Source organism: Malus domestica, chromosome 07 (genome assembly GCF_042453785.1).
Source record: "Malus domestica chromosome 07, GDT2T_hap1".
Lineage (NCBI taxonomy): Eukaryota > Viridiplantae > Streptophyta > Magnoliopsida > Rosales > Rosaceae > Malus > Malus domestica.
In genome coordinates, this window is record NC_091667.1 from 26,013,457 (window position 1) to 26,032,447 (window position 18,991).

Sequence of the window (18,991 nt, forward strand, 5' to 3'; positions counted from 1 at the left end):
AATCATACTTAAACTAGGAATGTTTACAACAAAAACTAAAATTATAATATAAATATTCTTGGAAAAAGACTTTCAAAGACCAAATTAAAAGTTATTTCCAATCGCGTCCCCATCCCAAACCAAACCGAAAAAAATATACGTTCGTCCTACCCCTCAGAAGTGCCAAAGTAGCTCGCTTTGACCCTGTCCCGCAACCAGAGTCCTCTCCAGTCTTCAAATCGTTGCTGGGTTTTGCTCCAAAAGGTTAGTGGGTTTCTGAGTTTTCATTTCTGAGCTTTTTATTTCACACATTTTGGTTTCTTCCTGCTGAATGAGGTTTATTTTATATATGTTTTTTAATCTTCTATTCAGATGTGGAGATGGGTGTGATAATGGTGTTGCAGACCATCTGTTTGTGAATATTCCTGAAAGCAATTTTTCTTTAAATTGGTAAAGTTTATGATAGATAGCAATAGCAACTTGGTTTTGCACCTTTTGCTTAATTTGGATTGCCCATTAGCCTACATTAGTCGTAGGCGCGTAGGATGGAGAGAAAATCTTACTCACACCTGGGATGTCACTGCGGCTGCATCTCAAGTCAATCGTGCAATGTCATGTGTTTTCTTTTGCATATGGCATTGCCTGATTGAATCGGGAAACCACCACTGTGGAATTCCAGGTTCGAGGCGGTTCTTTCTCCTAGGTGGGATTACGTTTAGCCCTTTGACAGTGGTGGCACTTTGTTTTGCTGCTATGTCAGCAGTTGAGCGGTAGGATTTTGCAAGTCTGCTCTGTAATTGTGGAGCCATTCGGTTAGTAGTGTCTTATACCTCTTGCCCCATTTTTCTTTATCCACTCCAAACCTTGTTATATATAACCATTTCATGAAATTACAGCTTCATGACTATGCTACTTCTGTGGGTTTTTTCTTCGTTTCCTTATGCAGATCTTCAAGCAATATTCTTGTTGAATTTTACTTTCTTTTCATTAGCCTTGTTAAATTTTTACTGTCTTAGTGTATTTTCCTTGTGAATAAGAAGTTTCGTGTGTTTTTCATGATATTTGAAAGATTTGCTTCTGGTGTGCATTAAACGTTCAACCCTTTTCGTGAAAAGAAAACATCCGGTTCCTGATGCAGGGGGGAGCGGAGATATAGAAAGATAGTATAAGCTTGAGACGAAGGTTGAAAATGAGCAGCGAGGCTTTGCAAGTTGCCAAGGTGTACCGCCACCTTCTCAAAGCCGTGAAGAAACATGTTGCCAAAGAAGAGAGTAAGAGGCATTTTATAAAGTATGCAGCCGAAGAATTTAGGAACAACTGCAAACTGTCAGACCCATCTTCTATTCAGCATAAGATTAAGCTTGCCGAGAACTACACTTTACTTCTTAACAGTGTGCACCATCACAAGGTACTTCTGTCCTTCAAGGCTCTAATCAAAGTTCTTTCCTTTCATTCCTTTTGCCAATTTTAAGGCTTTTGGATGTTTCATTATACTAGGTTGCTCTCATGATTGCTCTATTGAATATATGCGTTGCGTATGTAGGATAAACGGATACTGAAATGGTTTTGTTTTTAGATGTATCAAGTTCTAGTTTTGCCATTAGACTCATTACTAGTTCAATGTCTGCAGTTAGAGTCATTAATCGCGCCCACACACAACTGACCCTATCATTGCGTGTGCGGCGTGACTGACCCTTGGACGATCCTATTAAATTTATCAAATAGAACCCCCTGGAAAACATTCATGTAAATTTTCATAAACTAATCTAAATAGTCTTCATGTGGAGTGTTTTTCTCGAATTGAGCTCTCGAAGTGTTTTCCTATAAAACTTAGAGTCGGGTGTAATTTCTAATTTACTAAATCTTTTTTTTTCTTCTACATTTAGTGATCGAATAAGGGCTCGTTTGGAAGTGCTTTCAAAATAGTTGAAAGTGCTTTCGGTGAAAATGATTTGGAACCAATCCGTAGTAAAAATGCAAGTGAATTCTTGTGCTTCTTGCAGGAAGCACTTGAAGTGCTTTTGCAACCCTAAAGCATTTTCTCTAAAAGTGCTTTCAGTCATTTTAAAAGCACTTTTAAGCGAGCCCTAAATTAGTATTCTAGGAATCTCATCCAGGCTGAGTAATGAATGTGCAGCTTTTTTCATCTCTATGCCTACTAGCATCGAATACTTACTATTTTCTATTGCAGTAACTTTGTTTATCTAAGAAACTATAGAGCTGCATCATAACGTTGTCGCTTTCTCTTCATCGAAGTTTCTAATTTTGTATAATTTGCTGTGCAGGACTTGTTGTTCTCTTACAACATTGCTGTGGATAGATCAGATGAGATGAAGAGAGTGCTCGGAAAATCGGCTGCAAGTGTGGGTCTTCAACTTCCTGAGGTCTATCAACCTTGATATTTTGGTTGGGTCCATATGCTCCATCCTATATCCTCAGGAATTTTGGTGTTCCATTGATAAATAATTAAAATGTTATTTGTTTGCTGCCAACGTATCGAACCAAACATTTGTTTGAGAGGTTATTTGTTGTAACAAAATTAAGTTCTGCTGCAGCATCTGAATCAATCCTCTGTACTTTTGACCCAAGGAAATGGAAATATTCCAAATGTTGGGAGTTATAATGATTTCACCAGGGTTTGATATGGTGGGGCCCCATGAGTGATTTTTAGGGTTCATTTGGAAATACCTTTAAATGGCTGAAAGTGTTTTTAGTGGAAATATTTTGGACTAATCCTTAGTAAAATTATATGTGAATCCTCGAAAAGCTTATCAAGTGCCTTTAGAATTCAAAGACATTTTCTCTAAAAGCGTTTTTGATTATTTTAAAAGTACTTTCAAATGATGTCCTAATAGTTGATGCAACTTCCGAATCAACGGTTAAAAGACGAAATTAGGGTAGCACTCTAGCAAAATATGGTGATAATTAAATCATTTTGTGCTGTAAATTCTATCCCAAATCTCCCAAGCGAGCGTTATAGGCAGAAATGTTTATCCACCCAACATAGTGCGCACAAAGTTTACCCAGGCTAGGCTTCCACAGGAAGAAACATGCAAAACTCGACACGTGTCGGTCAAGAAATGTCCCACGTAGCACCAAGATTTCTAGGCTGTGACACCTATGCTAACTGATCTTGGCTCCTTGTTTCTTTTTTATAAATCTATACTTTGACTGAAGTAAATCTAGAGCACAAAGTGGAGCATAAAATCCTCCCAAATTCAGAAACGTTTCTGGAAGTGATATTGGCAATCATCCTCCCACCTGTTGGAGTCTTCCTTCGTTTTGGCTGTGGAGTGAGTTATTCTTTCACCCTATATTCCCCAAATGCCATTTCATATTCAAAAATTTATCGTCCTGAATCTCAATTGCTGAAATGATTAGTTTTTTAGTATGTCGTTGATATTATTTTGATCAGTTCAGCAATTGAAATGATTCTTTTATTAGCATGCCGTGGATATGATTTTGATCAGTTTAGCAATTGGGATTTGATTTCTGATCGTTTAGTTTATTTACCTTTTAAATGTATATTGTGGGAAAGTGCGGGTGGAGTTTTGGATATGTTTGTTGCTGACAATATTGGGATATATACCCGGAATCATATATGCATTATGTGTCCTTGTCGGTGTAATTAAAAGCTTTGGATGATCAAGGAGAACAATGGATGATGGCAAACGCGTGTTTTGGTGTAAGTGTTTAGTTTGGTCAAACTTTTGTAGTCCAGATCTTAACTTTTCCTTTTACATGTTAATGTCACCATTTTTAGTTTTTGTTATGTTTTTTTTTTTTTTTTTGCTTTTTCTGTCAAATTTTTAAATGTCAAGTTTTTTAGTTTCAAGTGGATATGTACAAATATGTAAACTTAACAATAATATCGAAGCGGAAACTGTTAAAAACTCACAAGTAAATTGTTCGAAAGCAAAACAAAAATGTTAATAGTCTCGAAGACACGAAACGTATGATCACAACGTGAAGGAAAAGATTATGCAAGTCATGTTTTTATAGCTCGATGTGAAAATCATTTGTTTGCATGATATGTTTCAACCAAACAGAGATTACAATTCTGGTTGGAGGAAGTGTCTGGAAATGTTTAGTTTCGTCTTGTTTTTTTTTTCGTTTTTTTTTATTCTTGTTTGTAAGGTTAAAAGTAACACTTCTTTTTATAAAATAAAATAAAACGTTTACACTCGATTTAAACCTATTCAATGAAATTTGTAACAGCTTTCCGTTACGATAATGATTTGTTACTTCCTAATTAGTATAGAGTTGTTATCTTTGTAATCCTTTTAGGCCATCTCCAACCGAGGGTTAGGCTAGAGGACTTGTGGAATTTGAGAGGGCCCCACGGAATTTGAAAGGGCTGGTCAGAAAAACTTTCAATCATGTCGGTTATAACCGACAGAAATGCTAAAACTAAAATTTGAATCCAACGACTAGTCAGCTAGCTGTTGGATTCAAAATTTTTTCTTTTTTGTAGTTTTTAAATTTAATTTGTCGTTTTTAAATTTAAATTGTAGTTTTTAAATATAAGTTGTTTTTAAATTTAAGTTGTTGTAATTTTTAAATTTAAATAATAAATTATGTTTGGCCCTATGGCCCTCAGTTGGAGACGATTTTTTGTGACATGGCTAAAACAAGCCTATGACCCTCGGTTGAAGACGGAGGCAAATATGGTCATGTACTGTTCATTAAAATATTAATATCTTGGAGGGCCACATGGCTAAAATGAGCCATCTGACCAGCTTTTCGAAGGGTCCAGAGGGCGAAAGGGTCGAAAATAGCCCAAAAATCGTCTCCAATTGAGGGGTAGGCTAAAGGGCTCGTGGAATCTGAAAGGGCTCCACAGAATCTGAAAAGGCCAAAGGGCTGGCCAGAAAAAACATTAATCATGTCGGTTATAACCGACAGGAATGCTTAAAAAGAAATTTGAATTCAATGGTTAGTTGGCGCTAGTTACCGTTGAATTCAATTTTTTTTTGTTTTGGGCCTTTTTTTTTTAATTCTAAAAAATTCTAATTCTTTTTCCTATAAATACTTAAACTATTCATTCACCATTCCTCCCAAAATTTTCACCATTTCTACACCATTTCAATTCTCATATTTTTTTCATCTTTCAAAAATCTGTCCTTTAATTTTTTTAATAATTTTCAAATGGCCTCGTCTGCAATGAAAGGTAGGGCTTGGACCCGAAAAGAAGATGAAACTCTTTGCAAGGCTTATAGATGGATGTCAGAAGATAGTGTGGGGGGGAATTGTCAAACAAATGACGGTGTTTGGACTTGTGTGTCCAAAAAATACTTAGAGTTCTATGAAGGCACCACTCCAGTGAATATTCGAAACCACAAGAGTTGTTCTTCAAGATGGAAGAAATATCTTCAGTCAAGTTTGAACAAATGACATTAAGCATTGTTAGCAACCGCAAGTAGACATGAAAGCGGCGCTAATTACTACGACAAAGTAAGTGTTTTCACAATTTATTTTAAATATTTAATTATATTACATTTACTTTCACAAATTAATTTCCTCTAATTTTTTTCTAGGTACACCAAGCAGATTGTATATGGAGAGCAGCTCGAAACGCTTTCAGTTTCACAGTTGTTGAGAAATTTGTAAAGGGTGGGTGTTATTTGATGATTCACGGTGTTCGGAACTGCATCCTCAGCTGCAGATATGGATGAAGATGGATCTCCAACCATAAAATCTATACTTTGACTGAAGTAAATCTAAAGCACAAAGTAGAGCATAAAATCCTCCCAAATTTAGCACAAATTGTGGTTTTCATTTTTTAATCAACAAAAAAAAATGGGTTCAGAAACGTTTCCGGAAGTGATATTGGCAATCATCCTCCCACCTGTTGGAGTCTTCCTTCGTTTTAGCTGTGGAGTGAGTTATTCTTTCACCCTATATTCCCCAAATGCCATTTCATTTTCAGAAGTTAATTGTCTCGAATCTCAATTGCTGAAATGATTAGTTTTTTAGTATGTCGTTGATATTACTTTGATCAATTCAACCATTGAAATAATTATTTTATTAGCATGCCGTGGATATGATTTTGATCAGTTTAGCAATTGAGATTTGATTTATGATCGTTTAGTTTATTTACCTTTGATACGTATATAGTGGGAAAATGCAGGTGGAGTTCTGGATATGTTTGTTGCTGACAATATTGGGATATATACCCGGAATCATATATGCATTATGTGTCCTTGTCGTATAATTAAAAGCTTTGGACGATCAAGGAGAATAATGGATAATGGTAAACGTGTATTTTGTTATGTTTTTTTTTTCTTTTTCTGTCAAATATTTAAATGTCAAGTTCTTTAGTTTCAAGTGGATATGTACAAATATGTAAACTTAACAATAATATCGAAGCGGAAACTCTTACAAACTCACAAGTAAATTGTTCGAAAACAAAACAAAAATGTTATGGTCTCGAAAACACGAAACATATGAACACAACGTGAAGGAAAAGATTATGCAAGTCATGTTTTTATAGCTCAATGTGAAAATCATATGTTTGCATTATTGAAACTGATGGGTGGCCATCACTTTGTGTTAAAGTGTTATTCCTTAATTTTAGGGTTTATGTCTTCTAGGAGATTTCTTGTGAGTTGTATCTAGGGCTAGCCTTTTATTCCTTAATTTTAGGGTTTATGTCTTCTAGGAGATTTCTTGTGAGTTGTATCTAGGGGTAGCCTTTTTCTCTCTAGCTACTACTTTGTAGCTGTTTGCATTTGTTTATTAGGTAGGTTTTTCCTTCCTTGCTTCGTCTCCTTTTTATGAAACCTCTCCCTTGTAATTCTTTTTCATGAATACATACACACTTTGTTGAACTTAAATCTCAACATGGTATCAGAGCAGGAACCCTAGGGTCTTGCCTCTGTTGTTCAATCCATTCCATTCAAAAAAATTTATTTCTTTCTTGGTGTCTTCTGCTCTTCGTTCACTATCATGGCAAAAGACCATACTTTAAGCCGAGAGGCAGCAAGCTCGTTAAACACTTTATCTTCCAGTGTGATTCATGGTGAAATCAATCCAAATCTACGCATGTGCTCAGTGTTATTAAACGAGTTTAATTACCTACCATGGTCTTGCGCCATCTCTCTCTTGCCCTAGGTGAAAGATCGAAGCTAGGCTATGCCAATGGAAGCATTAAATCACCTGAACCATCCTCTACATCGTATGATGCATGGCATGCAAATGATCAGCTTGTTATGTCCTGGATACTTAACTCTATGGAACCTAAGCTGTCTGAACTCTTCAGTTACTCAGAATCCTCTCATGTTTTGTGGGAATCTATCAAAAAGATGTATGGTAGCCAAAACAATGCCGCTCGTATATTTCAACTCAAGAAGGATCTCACTGGGCTAAGGCAAGGTGATCAATCCTTCGTGCAACACCTTGGGAGCATGAAGTCCATGTGGAACGAACTTGACATGTATCGTCCACATACAACAGATTTCGCTGCACTCCTTAAAAGAGCCGATGAAGACAAAGTGTTTCAACTTCTAGCAAGTCTTGGAGCAGAATATGAAGATCTTCGAAGTCACTTGCTGATGACTGCATATATGCCCTCGTTTAATAGTGTTTGTCAAGTTGTCCAACAGGAGGAAACTCGAAGAAAAGTCATGCACATTGAACCCAAGGCTAACTTTGAGGCAAAGGTTTTCACCAGCAATCATAAACACACTGGTGAAAAAAAAATTTACTGGAAAGAAAGCAGATTGGAAATGTACCTACTGCAACATGAAAGGGCATATAAGGGAAAAATGTTGGATCCTACATCTGGAGTTAAAGCCAAAGTTTGATCAGGAAGGAAGAATGATAAAAAAAGGCAAGCGAATTTTTCCAAAGGCTCTCCATTCAACTAGCTCATTGACTGGTGGTTTACCAAACTTCACTGCAAATCCTATAGATTTGATAAATGAATTTGCAAGCTTTCTTCAAAGAAGATGAGGCACCACTGAGGAAAAAGAAGTGATCTCTAAGAATCCTACTGCCATGCTTGGAAAATTTGCAGGCTTCTTGAATGAGACCACAACCCAAGACAATGTTTCAAGTATTATCTCTGCCCTCTCCACTGCTCTCAATGAAATTACGCATGATTGTTGGATCATAGACTCAGGTGCCACAGATCATATAACAAATAAGTCATCTTGCTTAGATAAGTTTCAAAATATGCCTGAGTCTTCACTTGTGTCTGTAGCAAATGGGAAAGGAGAACCTATTATGGGAAAAGGTAAACTTAAACTGTTAAGTGATGAGATTGAGTCAACAGCCTTGTATGTGCATTCATTTCCTTTCCAGCTTTTGTCCATAGGAAAACTCACAAACACACTAAATTGCCTTGCCATATTCTCCCCTCACAATGTTGTATTTCAGGATCGAGTCACCCAGAAGAATATTGGTGAAGGGTTTCTATTGAATGGGCTCTACTATCTTTCAAAGAAGCTTAAGCCTGTTAAGCATCCTTTTGCCAACATAAGTCTTCCTCAAGAGTAGCAACTTTGGCACCTTCGATTAGCCCATCCCTCAGAACCTGTGATGAACAAACTATTTCCAAAATTTCGTAAAGCCACACATGAATGTGAAGTCTGTCAAATGTCAAAAGCTACTAGGCTTCCTTTTGTTTCTTCCAAGTCTAGAACCAGTAAACTGTTTGAGGTTGTTCATTCAGATATTTGGGGTCTTTCTCGTGTAGAATCATTTGATGGATATAAATATTATGCCACCTTTATTGATGACTATTCTCGTTGCACTTGGATTTACCTCTTGAAATTCAAAAGTGAATTCTTTGATGCTTTCAAAGACTTTCATCAATTAATCTTAAACCAATGCTCCTCTAAGTTAAACATTTTACAGTCGGATAATGGCACTAAGTATACATCCAACAATATGTCTAATTATTTGAGCAATCATGGGATTTTACATCAAACTAGTTGTGTTGGTACACCACAACAGAATGGTGTAGCCGAGAGAAAAAACCGTGACTTATTAGAGAAATCCAAATCTCTTATGCTTCAAATGCATGTTCCTAGAAGGTTTTGGTCTCAGGCTCTCCTCACTGCAGCCTACATCATCAACAGGTTACATACCCGTGTATTGAATTCAAAATCACCTATTGAAGTAATGAAGGGAAGAACTATTGACATCTCACACCTGAGAACTTTTGGATGCACATGTTATGTCCATATTCAAGTTGCACATCGAGACAAGCTTGACCCCAGAGCTGTCAATAGTGCCTTCATAAGATACTCGAGCACTAAAAAAGGATACAAATATTACAATCCTCTTAATGGAAAGATTGGCGTCTCAAGGGATGTTCGATTTGATGAGAATGCTCATTTCTTTCACAAAAATAACAGTGAAGAACCTCAGGGGGAGAACCTACTGGAAATTTTTCCTTTGCCCACTCCAGCAAATCTACATGAATTCAATGTTTATCTCGACCACCACTCAGAACAACATGATGATGAGGAAACATCTCCTGATCAAGGAAGATCAGGCACTACTCTTCAACCTGTTTTAGCACCATGAAAAAACCCTACTTGTGGCAGGCATCCTCCTCTAAGGATGCAAAAGTATGTTACGTACATGGCAAGACATCCCAGCTCCAAAGCCTTAACCTATTAAAAACTGTCACCATCCCATGCAGCCTTTCTACATCAGTTGTCCACTAATGGGAACCAATAAATTTTAATGAAGCTGCTCACATTCCAGTATGGCAGAAAGCTATGAAAGAAGAGCTTCAAGCACTGAACAACAACCAAACATGGAGTGTGGTTGATCTTCCAAAAGGAAAAGGGGCAGTAGGGAGTTGGTGGATATACAAGACCAAGTTTCATTCAAATGGCAATATTGAAAGATATAAGGCTCGTTTAGTAGCCCGTGGCTTTACTCAAACTTATGGCATTGACTACAATGAGACATTTGCTCCCGTAGCCAAAATGAGTATTGTATGAGTGTTGTTATCTGTGGCAGTCAATCTTGATTGGTCCCTATTTCAAATGGATGTGAAGAATGCATTTCTTCATGGTGACCTCGAAAATGAAGTGTACATGAAGCTTCCTCCCGGACATCCACAAGAGCATGAAACTAACAAAGTTTACAAGCTCCATAAGGCATATGGACTAAAGCAATCTCCCTGAACCTGGTACTCGAAGTTAAGTTCAGTCCTTGAAGCTGTAGGATTCACAAGGAGCCATGTCGATTCCTCATTATTTGTTCGCACTGGTATAAGTGGCAAACTAGTTGTTCTTATATATGTTGATGATCTTATTATAACAGGTGATAACATAGAAGAAATCAATGCCCTCAAATCCTCTCTTCATCAACAATTTTCCATTAAGGATTTGGGAATCTTAAAGTACTTTCTTGGCATTGAAATGGCTACTTCCCCCAAAGGTTTGTTCTTAAATCAAATGAGGTATGTTCTTGATCTATTGAATGAAGTTGGCATGTTGAATTGCAAGCCCGCTTCTACTCCTCTGGTGAGTAGACTTCAAGTAGATGCACCCAGTGAACCACTACCAAACCCTAAGGTTTATCAACGCGTGGTAGGAAAACTAATCTACCTCACTATCACCAGACCTGATATTGCTTATTCTGTAAGTTTTGTCAGTCAATTTATGCACTTTCCCTCGATGATTCACTGGGTGAGTGTCAAAAGGATACTCAAATACTTGAAGGGATCCATTGGCAGAGGTTTACTCATGCAAACATGGTTCAAATCATATCATGGCATACACTGATGCTGACTGGGTGGGTAATGCCCTCGATCGAAAGTCTACCACTGGTTTTTGTACTTTTGTTGGTGGCAATCTTGTGACATGGAAGAGTAAAAAACAAACCGTGGTTGCAAGATCAAGTGTTGAGGCTGAATATAGAGCCATGGCAGCCACGACTTGTGAATTAATTTGGTTAAAAAGTCTCCTAACGAATCTTGGCTGCGTTAACAAAGAACCTATGTCCTTGTTTTATGACAACCAAGCTGCCATGCATATAGCTTCAAATCCAGTATTCAACGAAAGAACAAAGCACATTGAAGTTGATTGCCATTACATCCGAGCACAAGTCCAATCCAAAGTCATCAACACCGTGTACACTCGAAGTTATGATCAACTTGCTGACTTGTTTACAAAAGCTCTCGACTCTACTCATTTCCAAAGATTGCTAAGCAAGCTAGGATCAATCAACCCCCTTGATCCAGCTTGAGGGGGAGTATTGAAATTGATGGGTGGCCATCACTTTGTGTTAAAGTGTTATTCCTTAATTTTAGTGTTTATGTCTTCTAGGAGATTTATTGTGAGTTGTATCTAGGGCTAGCCTTTTATTCCTTAATTTTAGGGTTTATGTCTTCTAGGAGATTTCTTGTGAGTTGTATCTAGGGCTAGTATTTTTCTCTCTAGCTACTACTTTGTAGTTGTTTGCATTTGTTTATTGGGTAGGTTTTTCCTTCCTTGCTTCGTCTCCTTTTTATGAGACCTCTCCCTTGTAATTCTTTTTCATGAATACATACACACTTTGTTGAACTTAAATCTCAACATGCATGATATGTTTCAGCCAAACAAAGATTGCAATGCTGGTTGGAGGAAGTGTCTGGAAATGTTTGGTTTTTTTTTCCCTTGTATATAAGGTTAAAAGTAACACATCTTTTAAAAAAAATAAAAATGTTTACACTTGATTTAAACCTAATCAATGAAATTTGTAACAGCTTTCCGTTATGATAATTACTTGTTACTTCCTAATTAGTATAGAACCGTTATCTTTGTAATCCCTTTATAAATATTGTCAGACTTCTTTAGCCTAGTCGTGGTGTTCTTCATGCTTTTTGTCATGGCATCCATCACTTTCTCCATGAAGAGGAAGAGGAAGGGATGGATGTCATGACTAAAAGCACGAAGAAGACGAAAATCGAACCTAAGGTGAAGAACTCTGATACCATGTTTTCCTAGGTAAAACAATATTTATACGGGATTACAAAGGTACCAACCTATACTATTTACAATGTAAAGTACAATATCATAACGAAAAAGTTGTTACAAAACTCATTGAATTGGTGATGAATGTTGCGACTCCCTTTATCATTTTAGACATTTCAGAAGAAAAAAAACATGGCCTTTTCTCAAAACGGATTATTATATTGGAAGTTGTAACATTCTAGTGGTCATCTCCCCCTCTAATATCATATTTTGGTTTCAGTCTCTTAGACCAACTTCAATGCTTGGTATAGATTTGTAGGTCATAAAATTTAGAGCTTGTTTGGTATTTTATTAAAAAATTGTATTATTTTTCAAAACATTTCTTAAGAACATCATTTGAAAATAATTTTCTTTAAGATTCAAAAACTTGTTTAGTATGAGATTGAATTTTTTTTTATCTTCAAACTTAAATTGGGCAAAAAGATCCAAAGAGGGATTGCATGAGAAGGAGAAAAAGGACAGAGGAGGAAAAAATAAGGCTGCAGCCACTGCACTGCAATGCACATCAGCACTGCAGCACATATTAGGGGAGTATAAAAAGCACAGATTGTGCCTAACAGCACATATTAATATTATTATCCAAATCCAAATTAACATCTCCAAAACATCAAATGCAAAGTCCAAATCCAAAGTAATATTCAAATCCAAAATAACCCAAAAGAAAAATTAGCGAATAAACCCTTTGAAAACTTAAATAACATTGCGGTAATCTATCCATGGTTCCTAACCGAGTGCAAATTATACAGTAATTCATAAATGATATACACAATTCTCATCTAACTTGTGAAGTTGTTCATTTTGTTTCAAGCATTAGGGGTCCTGACAACTCGATGAAATAAGGTTCCAATAAAAGAAAAAAAGTAGATCTAATTCGTATGAATATTAAAATGCATCATTCAAAATATCATAAGATGTTTTGAACACAAGCAAAAATGTCGGACTATGGTTATCCTCGATTTAATCACAGATCACAGGATGATCGTACCCATCAATAGACGGGTTCGAAAAATAAATTCATAGATGTATAATACACTCGTCAATGAGATTTTTAAGTCCATCATAAGACAAGTCATATGCCCCATCGACGAGTGCCAAGAAAAAAAAATTGATGCCACTAGAACGTAAGCCCCGTTCGGTTAGGTCCAGCAAATGACCAAGCGAATAACTATACCATCGGCCAAGGATATCCGGGCATGAAGCCTATAAAGCTCCACGCGTGTCTCAGCCCATCGAACAAAGTCGATAAGACTCCAAGCACTCGGAGGCTACCTGTTTCCAGGGCTGCATCTCTGCAGATCATGGGCCCGGGGACTTTCCTGGGCCTCGTTCCATTCTCGGAATTGTGGCCCGATCGCTTCGTCCGGTGGCATCACTGGCAGCCTTTCTGCAAAGGTTTATAAAGCCAAGTAAAATTATTACCTCTCCGATGTGGGATGTAAGGACATAAAGAACAAATCCACGACTGAAAAAGTAAAAAGGGCAAACATGTCATTTACTGAGGTAGGCAAGAGTAAACGAAGAATTTTTAGGATATTCATGTATGATGATTCCTATATAAATTCTATATGAATCTACTTCAACTTCATACAAGGGTTTTCAGATTCGTATTGTTTTGGTGAAAACATTCCTGATGTATAGAGAACCATTTGTGATAAAAATCCAATATAAGAATAAGCCAAAAGTTTTAGTAGTTAGATACACTAATTCGAAAAATACACACAATGTGAGAGAAATATTTATATGATACCGAACGGGTTCTCAGACATTGAGATATGTCGATTTTGGTATTGGATCAGACCTCTTGTTTGGTTTCGTGGAACCAACGTTGCAACTAATATCAAGTTGAATATAGTTCTTCACGATCACAGCCATGCGAAGGTTCCAAACTTGAAAAGAAATCAATGTCTAGGGAATCCATCACTGGCCAATATAGAGCTTAATTGGAGTAGATGTTGGAAATTGACGTTTCTTTTCGGTTTTCGGTTGCTAAACGTGGTTTAAACCGATATGCTGCTATGCTAATTTTGATATTCTGTGATCAAATCATCCTATCATGCAGACATTGTGATCACAAACCATTAAAGGGAACTTTAACGAAAAGCTCCCAGTGCTGTTCACTTTAACGAAAAACCATATTTTTACACAAAAAAATCAATCATGATACTATTTACTTTACCCTTTATTTTGTCCTTATCGTTAAAACTCAAAATTTTCAAGCTCTTTTCATAAATTTTTACTAAATTAAAACCAAATCAACTTTTGATAGTCCTACATTTCCAAAATTTTGTTTCAGTTGGACACATCCAGATTTGAATAACAGAAACTGATTCTCACCAAAAGTAACTGAAAAGTTGTTACAACTATCATCTAAATGGGAAACAACGCTACCACGACAGAGACTTGAGGCATAGACGAGCTCCCTCGATAAGCTTAAGACCTTGGCTTTTCCTTCTTCTCCTTGAAGAGGGCCAACAAAGAGACACCAGACACCTTCACAACCTTGAACCTGACTCCGGGAATATCTCCCACAGCGTGCCCCTTCCGTCCGAATCCAGCAATCAACACCTCATCCTGCGCAAACCCGATCACGTACATATCACTAAGTTAAGAAAACAGAGATGATAACAAGCATTCCAGGACCGTTATACAAGAATTAAAACTCTTTGCAGATCAAGACCACAATCATTGAAATGGGATTTGAAACAAAATCTAACATACTGGAGGATGATGGAACTTACATTTTCCTCGATGTAGTTTAAGCAACCATCGTTGGGTACAAAAGCAGCAATCTTCTTTCCATTTTTGATCAGCTGAACACGAGCACATTTTCTAATAGCAGAGTTAGGCTGCTTAGCCTCAATACCACTGCATTAACAATCCACGATGTGTGACAACTCGATTTAAACCTAAACGCAGCATAAAAAACAAAATACAATGTTCAGGGAAAAGAGGGAGAGAGATAGAGATCGTACATCTTTTCTAGGACAATGCCTTTGGCATGAGATGAACCAGAAAATGGCTTTTTCCATTCATTCCCAAGGTGGGACTTCTTGTACGACTTGTCAGCCCACCTCTGATTCCTGCGGTGGGTCTTGAGCTTACGAGCAGCTCCCATTCCACGTGTTTTCCTGCAAAACACACACAATCTCTTAATTTCAAAATAATCTCACTTAAAACCAGTATTCAAGAGCCAGAAAATGCAATCCAATCTTAAAACCAGTTTACAAGGGCCAGAAAATGCAATCCCATCTCAAGGATACAGAAGCATAAATCCACCACCGTTAATTTCAAAACAATCATGCAAGCATTAGTCAAGCAAAAAAAAAAAAATTAAAGGCAACCGCTCACGCTTCATTGCATTCAACGAAAGAGTTCGAGTATGATTACCAACAAACCATTAGACGCCCCATGGTACAATTTAACATCAATACCCACGTATGATTCAATTCACTCCTTGAGCATACGCTACTCATTCCCAATCATTCATACTACGAATCCTACATATCGCCCGTAAACTTAACACAGCTTGTTCACATTACAGATGAACCTTAACAGTACAATGTCACTTCAATCACATTTGTTCTAATTACATCACGTTTCCTTAGAAAAATCATGTCCTAATCTCATTGTCCCCAATCAAAAAACAAACTAAGGTTTGTCAACCTTGATTTACCCCATTCGACCCGAACATAATTAAAAAAAAACCATTCACTAATTCTCTTTTGCTTCAAACGCTTTCAAGGCAAACCAACACAGAAAAATTTGAAAACAGAAAATTAACCACACATAAATACATTGCGAAAACATGAACCCTAATCGAAATGCTTTAAAGTTATGATTTTTATCACGAAAATTGTCAGTTTGGCTGCACAGAAAGCTTGGGAAAAACCAATACACCAGATCCGAGCCAGTACACTTTATCAAAGCAAAACAACGAGATTTTAGAGCGAGAGAGAGAGAGGGGAAAGAGAATTAGGTACCCCATGGCGGCTGAGAGAAGAGGGCTCTGGACTACAACGAAGGTACCGCGAGGTGTGAGGCGGAGGGGAAAATGCCGGCTGCTGAAAAACCCTAAACTCCGCTTTTTTGCAAATCAGAGAGGAGAGATTTTATATAGGGTTAGCTCTGTACTGGCTTCTTTAGGTGGTCGAAACGGTGTCGTACTATAATTATGGGGTTATAATTCTCTTATGACTAACTTTTCAGTAGCATAACTTTCTCATCTCATCAAAAATTTGTAATACCTAATTTTTGGTGACGGGGTGATTTTCACATACTGTTTTTTAAGCACAACTTTTTATTTTTAAGTATCAAATTGAATAAATTGTACGAAAACAAAATTGATATGATATTTTTTTACCCAAGTCATAACAGAATTGTCATTCTCCAAATTTTATAGATCCCCAATTATTAGGCATGACAAGCACTCTTGTCTGCCTTCCTCTCATTTCACTACACAACATTACGATCCAAGATCAATGGCAGCAACATTATTAGCCAAACAATCCATTTGTTCTTTCAAGTAATATGCATTATTTTCCTTGTTATTTCCCGCAGGACAGTGCATGTTGGGCTCCTCATTCTCTTTGGTTGCTTGGTTGCCCACCCTCTTGAGGGCCTTCCCCATATTCTTGCTTTCTGCGGCATCACTCTCAACTTCTGCAGCATTTTGAACTTCAATGTGCGCTGGACTCCGAGGACTGATGCTGAAAGTAGGCCAGGGAGAGCCAGTTTTCCGCAATGCAAGCTTCCCGTTCCTCGTCCTGTCTGATGATCTAGGAGATTGAAGGTTGCCATTTTGATTTTCAGATCCATTTCTGTTAGTGTTTCCGTTACCTGCTCGACTTCTAGACGCTATGCTGTTTTGTATACCGGAATGAAACTGCATACTTCCACTTGATCTCACCAGTGAACTCTCCTGTCGATTGAAGAGATGTTGTACAACTTAATGAGTTTTTGCTCCACAGCATATAGCGAATTTGAGACATGAAATCATTTGTTTAGTACAAGAATAATGAAGAATCCATATGAAGTGAACTAACCTCGTCAAAAAAGCCAATCTTTGGTGATGGTGCTCGGAGACATGAGGGCTTGATATGTTTAGAAACACTGCTAGGAATAGGGGTACTTCCTGTTGACATATTTCCATCGCGTGGATTCAAGAGCATTTCTGCTTGATTTCCATGTCCAATGCTGGGTTGATCCTGTGAATGGCTCTCCAGAATTGATTCCTGAGAGATATCACTCTCAAAAGAAGCCTGTCCGCTGATGAAAGTATTCATGCCGACCTCAGACTTCTTCCATCTTTGATTCGCAGATGCTGATGATGATGCTGAGGACCAGCCATCAAAGGAACTAGCAGGTGATGTATAAGGGGAAGACTTTGGCGTGCACAATAGAGTAGAAGGCTGCCAAGAAGTTTCGAGTTCACCTTTGTTTTTCTTTGTGGATTTCGAAGGAGTTCCCATCGTAAAACCACGGGAGGCTGAATTGACAAGTGAGGAATCAATTTTGCTCCTCGAATACAATGGAGATTTACCGAATAAGGGAGAACTGTAAACCCGAGACTCATGTGTGGTAGTGGGAGAACATAATGGAGATGTCTTTCGGGGCGGTGTAAGACTATTGGTGATGCTGCATGATGCGCTTAAGCAAGGTTTTTTTGACACATTCATAGATTGTCCTGCAAGCAAATCATATCAGCTTTAGTTTGAGTTGCACTTCATAATTACAGAAAGAAAATGAAACACTATGTATAGTATGGTTAATATTTTAGGTCATCTTCCATCTTACCAGGTGCAGCCTTTGCAGTTCCCATTTTTTCATTATTTCCACCGGAACAAGCCCTTTTCGCTGCAGGTGTATAAGATTGGTTAACCCGGCTAGATATCTTTGGCGGTTTGCGAGATGTTGATGAGTTCAATTTTCCAGCGGTAAGCTTCATTTCAGTACTCAGTTAGATAAAAATATGAGTACAGAATGCACCAAAATCAGACACATTTAGGCATAAACAATATAAGTAAAAAATAGCTCATTCTACTTAATTACGACATACCTGTTTTTGTGAGAAAGCAGAAGCCTCCTTTAAAATCTTCTCCGTTCCACGCGCATTTAGACTTTGCCTTTCTGATGTTGGCATACTAGCTCTCATCTGAATTCCAAAACAGACATATTCATCCTGAAACAGCCTCGGAAACATGATTACTCACCAAAAATACAACGAAAGAAACTTACCCTCATCCGAGGACAAGCATCAGGATTCTTGGAAGCTGAAATGTATAAGCAAAAGAAGGATACGTTTACACAAAGCACATGATATAAGTCAAGGGTGGAGTTGATTAATTTGTTACTAGCAAAATCAGTGTACTTACGGCGGACACTTTGCAGGCCTTTTCCTCTTTTTGATTTGAGACTTGAAGTTGTGTGACCCGATAAACTAGTCGGTTTCTGCGCAGATGATCTGTTTTCTTTGAAAAGTTCAAACTCAAGGCTTGCCATCAAAGAGGACCATCCACTATCAACTGTAGACATTGACTCAGCAGACCTCAAAACTTCTCGAATCCTGGGAAGCTGATGCTTTTCAGATTTCTTGAATCCTCTGTTAACTATACACAACTCCTCAGGATCCAAAACCCCTGATCACAAGAAACCAAACCCGAAACCTATGAGTGAGAGAATGTTTATAACAAGCACATGTAATAGTGATTTTTTCAGCCAGGAAAGACATACCTGCAGAAGTGAAAAAGGCATTATCCCAAGCTAAACTTTTTCGAAAGCTACACCGGTTAATTCTTCGTGTTCTTTCGGGTTCCAAAGACTCCGAAGGCAATAGCATTGCTTCCTCATACCCCAAGAAGTTAACGGCGTTGCCTGGAGTTTGAGAATTCATAGTCTGAAGCAGCTCCTCAGGCTCCAAAACTCCTAAAAATATGCACAAAATGTAAACTTTCTGCAGAGTGAGCAAGAAATATCAAAGAAATAAAGACCTTTTTACATAGAAAATATTATATATATCTATATATATCTGAAAAAGA

General features: G+C 37.6%; 4 protein-coding genes across 6 annotated transcripts; 2 read left to right on the forward strand and 2 right to left on the reverse strand.

The window, feature by feature from the left end:
• On the forward strand, nucleotides 1-2,605 carry LOC103410245 (uncharacterized). Of its 3 annotated transcripts, none has more exons than XM_008348983.4 (3): nucleotides 1-243; nucleotides 1,118-1,387; nucleotides 2,265-2,605. In XM_008348983.4, exons 2-3 carry the CDS (start codon nucleotides 1,169-1,171, stop codon nucleotides 2,376-2,378), a joined length of 333 nt encoding a protein of 110 aa, XP_008347205.3. In that variant the 5' UTR covers nucleotides 1-243; nucleotides 1,118-1,168; the 3' UTR covers nucleotides 2,379-2,605. The 3 variants fall into 3 exon arrangements, with proteins under 3 accessions (XP_008347205.3, XP_028961673.2, XP_017180999.3); XM_029105840.2 differs by having other exon boundaries at nucleotides 112-243; nucleotides 1,049-1,387; XM_017325510.3 differs by having other exon boundaries at nucleotides 128-243; nucleotides 1,095-1,387.
• Nucleotides 2,606-5,654: 3,049 nt separating this feature from the next.
• Nucleotides 5,655-6,237, forward strand: LOC103410250 (salt stress-induced hydrophobic peptide ESI3-like). Its single transcript, XM_029104924.2, has 2 exons — nucleotides 5,655-5,859; nucleotides 6,110-6,237. Exons 1-2 carry the CDS (start codon nucleotides 5,779-5,781, stop codon nucleotides 6,191-6,193), a joined length of 165 nt encoding a protein of 54 aa, XP_028960757.2. The 5' UTR covers nucleotides 5,655-5,778; the 3' UTR covers nucleotides 6,194-6,237.
• A 7,929-nt stretch (nucleotides 6,238-14,166) lies between these two features.
• Nucleotides 14,167-16,256, reverse strand: LOC103439517 (small ribosomal subunit protein uS12). Its single transcript, XM_008378074.4, has 4 exons — nucleotides 15,938-16,256; nucleotides 14,930-15,085; nucleotides 14,696-14,822; nucleotides 14,167-14,528 (listed from the first exon to the last, which is right to left on the reverse strand). The coding sequence occupies exons 1-4, from the start codon at nucleotides 15,940-15,942 to the stop codon at nucleotides 14,388-14,390; spliced, it is 429 nt and encodes a 142-aa protein (XP_008376296.1). The 5' UTR covers nucleotides 15,943-16,256; the 3' UTR covers nucleotides 14,167-14,387.
• A 77-nt stretch (nucleotides 16,257-16,333) lies between these two features.
• On the reverse strand, nucleotides 16,334-18,846 carry LOC139197792 (cell wall protein RBR3-like). The gene is made up of 7 exons (XM_070825757.1): nucleotides 18,687-18,846; nucleotides 18,329-18,592; nucleotides 18,192-18,226; nucleotides 18,013-18,108; nucleotides 17,751-17,895; nucleotides 17,000-17,640; nucleotides 16,334-16,875 (listed from the first exon to the last, which is right to left on the reverse strand). Exons 1-7 carry the CDS (start codon nucleotides 18,844-18,846, stop codon nucleotides 16,420-16,422), a joined length of 1,797 nt encoding a protein of 598 aa, XP_070681858.1. The 3' UTR covers nucleotides 16,334-16,419.
• Between the last annotated feature and the right edge of the window lie 145 nt (nucleotides 18,847-18,991).

What these genes read in the sequence shown, in the direction of transcription:
- LOC103410245 (XM_008348983.4), top strand. Translation starts at nt 1,169, where the DNA reads ATGAGCAGCGAGGCTTTGCAAGTTGCCAAGGTGTACCGCCACCTTCTC. An exon ending in ACAGTGTGCACCATCACAAG is followed by an intron (nt 1,388 to 2,264) that starts GTACTTCTGTCC and finishes TTTGCTGTGCAG; the next exon opens with GACTTGTTGTTCTCTTACAA.
- LOC103439517 (XM_008378074.4), bottom strand. An exon ending in GGCATTGTCCTAGAAAAGAT is followed by an intron (nt 14,823 to 14,929) that starts GTACGATCTCTA and finishes TTGTTAATGCAG; the next exon opens with TGGTATTGAGGCTAAGCAGC. An exon ending in TAAACTACATCGAGGAAAAT is followed by an intron (nt 14,529 to 14,695) that starts GTAAGTTCCATC and finishes GGGTTTGCGCAG; the next exon opens with GATGAGGTGTTGATTGCTGG.
- LOC139197792 (XM_070825757.1), bottom strand. Translation starts at nt 18,846, where the DNA reads ATGAATTCTCAAACTCCAGGCAACGCCGTTAACTTCTTGGGGTATGAG. An exon ending in ATGCTTGTCCTCGGATGAGG is followed by an intron (nt 18,109 to 18,191) that starts GTAAGTTTCTTT and finishes TTTGGAATTCAG; the next exon opens with ATGAGAGCTAGTATGCCAAC. An exon ending in AGATTGGCTTTTTTGACGAG is followed by an intron (nt 16,876 to 16,999) that starts GTTAGTTCACTT and finishes TTCAATCGACAG; the next exon opens with GAGAGTTCACTGGTGAGATC.
- LOC103410250 (XM_029104924.2), top strand. Translation starts at nt 5,779, where the DNA reads ATGGGTTCAGAAACGTTTCCGGAAGTGATATTGGCAATCATCCTCCCA. An exon ending in TCCTTCGTTTTAGCTGTGGA is followed by an intron (nt 5,860 to 6,109) that starts GTGAGTTATTCT and finishes GGGAAAATGCAG; the next exon opens with GTGGAGTTCTGGATATGTTT.